The 6684-nt window shown below is 33.9% G+C and overlaps 1 protein-coding gene across 1 annotated transcript; it reads right to left on the reverse strand.

Moving 5' to 3' along the window:
* Positions 1 to 1723: 1723 nt before the first annotated feature.
* Positions 1724 to 4574, reverse strand: LOC149152144 (UDP-glycosyltransferase 74E1-like). The gene is made up of 2 exons (XM_089441106.1): positions 3993 to 4574; positions 1724 to 2913 (listed from the first exon to the last, which is right to left on the reverse strand). The coding sequence occupies exons 1-2, from the start codon at positions 4486 to 4488 to the stop codon at positions 1910 to 1912; spliced, it is 1500 nt and encodes a 499-aa protein (XP_089297232.1). The 5' UTR covers positions 4489 to 4574; the 3' UTR covers positions 1724 to 1909.
* Positions 4575 to 6684: the final 2110 nt, after the last annotated feature.

Here is a 6684-nt window from a genome sequence, read left to right on the forward strand (position 1 = left end):
TTCCATACAATTCCATGGATTGTCCAAAACACTTGGTTTCTTCTCTTGTGCTCCAGATTGACATGGTATGGTATGTTATCTGAAAAGATGGACACCCCAACATGCAAGTGCCTTTTGGGAAGTTTTTGAGTCCCATGTCTCACATTAAGAGGCATATAATGTTAAGCTTTGAGTTAGGTATTTTATGCTTTGGATGTATTGAGGCATATAACGTTAAGCTTTGAGTTGGGTATTTTATGGTTTGGTTGTATTGTTGAGCTTTGCTACTAATGAGATCCTGATCTTTCAATGGCTTCCAGTTCCTCAGAAGACATGGCTTTGCCTATGCTGCAAAGGATATTGTTTAGGGTAGACCCTTTTCCTATAAGATTTCCACCAAAAGAAGATGATATGGACTATTTTAATGTGAAACCATTCCCTATACAAGAACTACTTATGGATCAGATCTCTGAATTTCTTATATGCGAAGCTTTGAACTTTACCAAATGTTGTGTTGAAAGTACCTAAACCTAATAATATTTCAACTATATATAGTTTTTAGGTCTTTTTAGGCAAGAGCATGCCATACTTTGCATATTTGAAACCTATTCAAGCTTTGGTGGATGAAGATTGTTTGATCCAGGTCCAAGGAATGGAGTTATGGCTCTGGTGGTTACATGAAGTCATGGGCATTCTTTCATAAAGATATTTGAAGTTTGTACCACATTCATGGATTTCAAGCATATGTAGAATATGAAAAGAGATGTATATGAATTTTAAGCAACTAGTGGACATTTTTGAGATGTTATAGTTAGAAATGCAAATTAAATTTATTTGGTGGCATTTTACTTAAATGTTGGTTTTACTTACTTCCATGTTACCCACTTCTCCTATAGGCATTATATTATTTTTTAATGTAATATCTTGATAAAAAGATTTAATATTCTTTTTATACACATCTTAATTAATTTGCTATCTTTATTCTATTATTAATGCTAAACGTGATTATATGCATTATATTGCTTTCTCGTAACTAGACATGTTAATGACTAATAAAGCGATTATAAGTGGGATAACATGTTTGAATTGAATTCTAATACGAAAATATTCTTTTTGTATAGTATATTACTAGCATTTACATTTAAAATTAAATGGTAGGTAAACATCCATAAGCATCAAAACATTTACCTCATTATACATCTTAGATTTTCATAATAATAATAATAATTATAATTAAATTAAACTTCATTTTCAATTATTATTATTCTTATTTATTATATAAGTTAAACAAATACATATATGAAAAACATGTCCAAAAAATCATAACTCATTTTATAATAAAAATTTATACACATATTTTATTTTAATTTAATTTTATAACACTTCTCTAATTAAAATAAAAAGCAAAAATGACACAATTAATTTCAATCCTCTATTCTAAGGAGTATTAAATATATTGATTAAATATTTCATAGACCTTAAATCCCTAATATTCATCTATAACATTTCTCTAATTAAAATGAAAAGCAATTTTTTTATTATTATACTCCATTCAATATGGGCAACGAAAACCATGGTCGGTACAAAGCATGAGTGCAAATTTTTTATTATTATACTCAATATGGCTGAGATTATTATATTCAACAGGGGCGGGGCGGGGCGATTTTTACTTGCTTTTATATTGTTTTGTAGCTTCTTACTCTAAAAATGTATGGGTTTCGCTTCCAGAAATTTGAACAATGTATGGGTATTGCTTCCAGAAAAACTACTGCAAATCGATTTCACACATTAAAACTCCAAAATCTCTGTACTTCATAAAAGTAAGATCAACAAACTAAAACTGCAAACTTAGCTGGCGGATCACAATAGGATTTTCTGATATTCGTCCCCTTCATGCATTCACGATGGACGGGGTGATTTGAGCATGCAATCAAATCATCCAACTTTCACCAGACAGTGAGAGTGACAGTGACAATGACGATGATGATGCCTTGCCAACGATCTCGTCAACAAATTCTTGAATATTCTTATCAGAAGACCCGCCTTCTATCATTGCCTCCCTCGATAATTTCTTCCACCGCAGAGCGTTCTTCCTGAGCTCAGCGCCCGATTGGTCATCCATAATCATCCTCACATATTTCTCCACTTCCTCCTTCCCTACAATTCCGTCTGCTGACGGTTTATTCAATCTCAACCCCGTCTTCCATTTCTCTGCAACGTATGCAGCGTTGGTCGTCTGGTCGGTCCACTGAGGAACCGCTAGCACCGGAACCCCCAGGGCGAGGCTTTCCAGCGTCGAGTTCCATCCACAGTGCGTCATAAATGCACCCACAGACACATGAGAAAGCACTTGCAGCTGAGAACACCAGGGAACGACCAGCCCCTGTGAGGATGTTTCGTTCAAGAAACCTTCCGGCAAGTTTTCTTCACTGTTACTCCCACCCTCGGAAGCAGGGGGGCGGAGAACCCATATGAAGGAATATCCACTGGCCTTCAGCCCCAGAGCTATTTCATGAATTTGTTCTTTTGCAAGAACCCCGAAGCTTCCAAAGGAAACGTAGAGAACGCTGGCGGTTTCCTTCGTATTCAGCCAATTCATGCACTCTGCGGTTTTCCAGAGATGTGCACCCGAGTCTGTCTCTCCGGGATTCCGCCCGTCCAAGAATGCCGAAGGCAAGAGGGGGCCGACTGTGCGAATCGGAGCTATGGATTTCATTGAATTGATTTCTTCCGATTCGAGCTCGTGAAAAGAATTTCCCAGAATCCATGTCGCCTCTGAAAATGGCTTGAACTGTTCCATAAAGAATTGCAGCAGAAAAGCGTAAGCGTTGGAAGGATGCAGAAAGGTCGGCAAATCTGATATGTTGAGCAGCTGGAATCCTGGAATTTCTATGACCTCCGTGCTTTTCTCTTTTCCCTCTCGCCTGGTGTGGACTGTAAACAAGAAAATGAAATAAAGTTAGTCCAGACAGGCTGACATATCCACACAGGTAAGAAAGACAACCTTGGTAATAGCGTTGGCTAGCATTCAAATCTTAATGTTGTTTGGTGCGTAAAAATTTAAATACGTGGTAATAGTGTTTCCGAGAATTCAAGAATTCAAATTTTAATGTTAATTTGTAAAAATACAAATCTCAAACAAGTGTCATAATAGCGTTTTCTGGAATTCAAATCTTAAAGTTGGAAATCAGCAGCTAGCCTTACATATAATCCTAATAAGTTTAATACAAGTAACTTGATAAATTTAATCCTAATTTTTCATTACATATAATCACGATAAGTATTTTTTTTATTAAAATTTTAACGTACACATAGTGACTCTTAGTAGTGCCTTTTAGTGTGGGAAGTCAGAGGATGGCATCGTATAAAATGGTGTTAGGAAGTCAGAGGATGACATTCTATGAAATGCAAATACAAATAATATAAATTTAATCAAAAATTTCCATTAAACATAACTACAAGTAATATTTTTTTTTGAAATTTTAAAATTCTCATAATGGTAATAAGGTGGATAAGAATTCAAATATGAGTGTCAGAAGCTAACTACTAAAATCTTTATTTATAAAATAGGAATAAATGAGTAAATTTAATGACAACTTTCTACTCAAAAATATCTCTTTTATTAAATCTTCGAAATACATACAATATTTTTCAGAAAAAGTTTTAAAATCTAAAATATCTTTTTATCCGGTATAAATAAAATCTTTATAATCATTTATTAAGTCATAAATAATTAAAAAATTAAATTCTACTATAATGATTAATTCATGTGATGCGTTCAAATTTCAAAATATAATATTCCCAAAATCTACCATAAAAATAAATTTAACCATTTTCAACACGTTCCTCTCTCTCATAAATAATTACTGGCCTCATTTAATGTGTTCAGATTTCAAAATATAATATTTCCAAAATTTACAATAAAAACGAGTTCAATTTAACGCATTCCCCTATCCCATAAATAATTACTAGCCGAAGGAAACCAGAAAGGAAAAAAGGAAACGAAAGCATACCCAATCCATCTCTGTTGTAACGGTAATAGATGGAGTAAACTGCAGAGGATTGTGTCCAGAAAAACGCAAGAGGAATCTTAAACATTTTAGCAACTTCCGGAACCCAGGGAAGGATGGAGTCGTAAACAATGCAAGCTATAATGTTGCCCTGACCGTTTAGCTTCTCTATGAGATTTGATAAGCTCAGGGCTCCCATCTTACATAACATGCCCATAGCCAAGTCCAAGTGCTTGGAACGGTCGAAATCCAGAGGAAGTCCGTCTGAGATTGTTTCGATCTGAACCTCGAGAGAGGGATCAACTGACGTCCCGGGCAATGCATCTTTTGCCTTGAGCATGTCCTCACGGTTAGCTTCGGTCAGGACAAACGTGACCGTTAGCTTTTTTGAGAGAAGCCGCTTGGCGAACTGCAGCATTGGATTGAGATGGCCTGGAGCTGGATAGGGAACCACCAGAACATGAGGCCTGCTGTACTCGAGGTCGCCTAAAGATCCCATCCTCCTACTCTCCAACGAGACCAGTGATCACGAAATATCAGTGCACTAAGTGTCGCAACACACAAAGTTCCTCCTGTCGCAGAGACTGTGGACTCCTTTTTGGTCTGGGTTTTCATGTGGACCTTATTTATTGACAGCGCCATGCTCTTGACCCATGTACTAAGATTGCCTGCTCTCATTAATGTGGACCACTTTTTCTATTAGATCCATGCTTTCATGATGGTGGACCTTATTTAGTGACAGTCTTGACTCCATGTACTAAGATTACCTGCTATCATTAATGTGGACTACTCTTTCTAATAGATCCATACTTTCTATGATGGAATGGTGGTTGGTAAGATAGCTGAGCTGAACTGAACTCGACACAGTTGCCCCTTTTCCTGAAACCTGGTGTCAATGTGGCTCGTGGCTCAGCAGCAGTATATTTTTGATTTTTCTTTTTTAAGTTAATTATTGACTCACTGCCTTTGCATCTTGTTTTGTCCATTGGATATATGGGTGCTCACACAATAAACACTTAATTACAACATTTAATACTCAGTAAACTGGGTATACATCATCAAAATGTTACTTAAATCATAATCATCAAAATGTTACTTAAATCATAAATTCTCATATGAGAACGGGCCTGTCAGTATAAATTGATTTTAAATTTGCTTAGAAAACAATGGAATTTTCATTAAGAATTTGATAAAATTTGACAGAAATTTTGGTAAATCCAAATTACAGTGATCAAGTTCTAAAATTTGAGTTCTCCAAAATGATTAAAATTATTGATGGTATTAAATCTATTTCTACTTTAAAAATAAGATTTAAATATTCCAGATTCCAGATATTTTTCGATCCGGGAAAAAATTGCCGCTCCTTGGAGACCGCCGATATAAATTCATAACTAAAAAATAGTATACAGTAATGGCGCGCTTTGCCAACTACTCAGCCCACAACCGTACCGTAAGCAGCACTAACGAGCAGACCCTCTTCCCGCCATCAGCGTGATTATGACAGTTTTGGAGGATGCCAAAACGTGACTGAACTTGCTGACATGGAAGTTTCAGAGACAGTTGATGATATTGAAGAAATTCAAGCATCAATCATTCAGTAACTTCCAGAGACAGTTGATGATATTGAAGAAATTCAAGCATCGATCATTCAGTAACTTCCAGAGACAGTTGATGATATTGAAGAAATTCAAGCATCAATCATTCAGTAACTTCCAGAGACAGTTGATGATATTGAAGAAATTCAAGCATCAATCATTCAGTTTGTTTAAATATTTGAAGTGGTGTTTTTATGGTTTCACCAAAAAAAGAAAGAGTAATGTGGCATAATGAATGTCTAAAAGCCATCTTTTATCGTTTTAAAATCTCGAAACATGTAAAGTTGTGTTTTTAACATTTGGCTTTGACAAAAGATAGGTCAGTAATATGGTATGATGAATATCAATATGATGAATATCAAAAAGTTTGAAAATATATCGGATTAATGTGTTTTTTCCTGATTCGAGAATGATGAATGCATTATTACTTCTAGAAAATTTGAGAAGAATGAGTGCACGCTTCTAGAGAATGTGAGAATAATATGCAGGCAATAGGTGCTCTTGATGATAACACTCATGCTATTGAGATGAAATATTCTTGCTTTGAAAATGGAATGAATGGTTTAAAATTTTTAAGGTAACTGAAAAGAGAAATCACAAGGCATATGATTGAGAAGACGGTTGTGATTGAAAAATGGGTATGTTAACCATTAAAATGTTATGAATTATGAATTATTTTTTTAAAATTATATATATATATATATATATATATATATATATATTAAAAACTGGAATTATATATGGGGTAGATTATAAGTGTGAAGTTTAAGAGAACCAAGTTACACAATAAATTTTATAAAAGTGTTTTGTTTTATTTTTTATTTTTATTTTTATTTTTTTTTGTTATTTATTTTTTATTTTTATTTTTGTGCATTCATATATTTAAATCAATTTCTTTATATATATATAGGTAGATTATAAGTGTGAAGTTTAAAAGAACCAAGTTACACAATAAATTTTATAAAAGTGTTTTGTTTTATTTTGTTTTTTGTTTTGTTTGTGTTATTTATTTATTTTTTTATTTTTGTGCATTCATATATTTAAATCAATTTCTTTTTATATATATACATATGTACACTTTGCATATATGGTTTTTTTAT

The sequence above is a fragment of the Pinus tabuliformis genome, chromosome 9, assembly GCF_031772625.1.
Source record: "Pinus tabuliformis cultivar Carrire ecotype Pingquan chromosome 9, CPIR1, whole genome shotgun sequence".
Lineage (NCBI taxonomy): Eukaryota > Viridiplantae > Streptophyta > Pinopsida > Pinales > Pinaceae > Pinus > Pinus tabuliformis.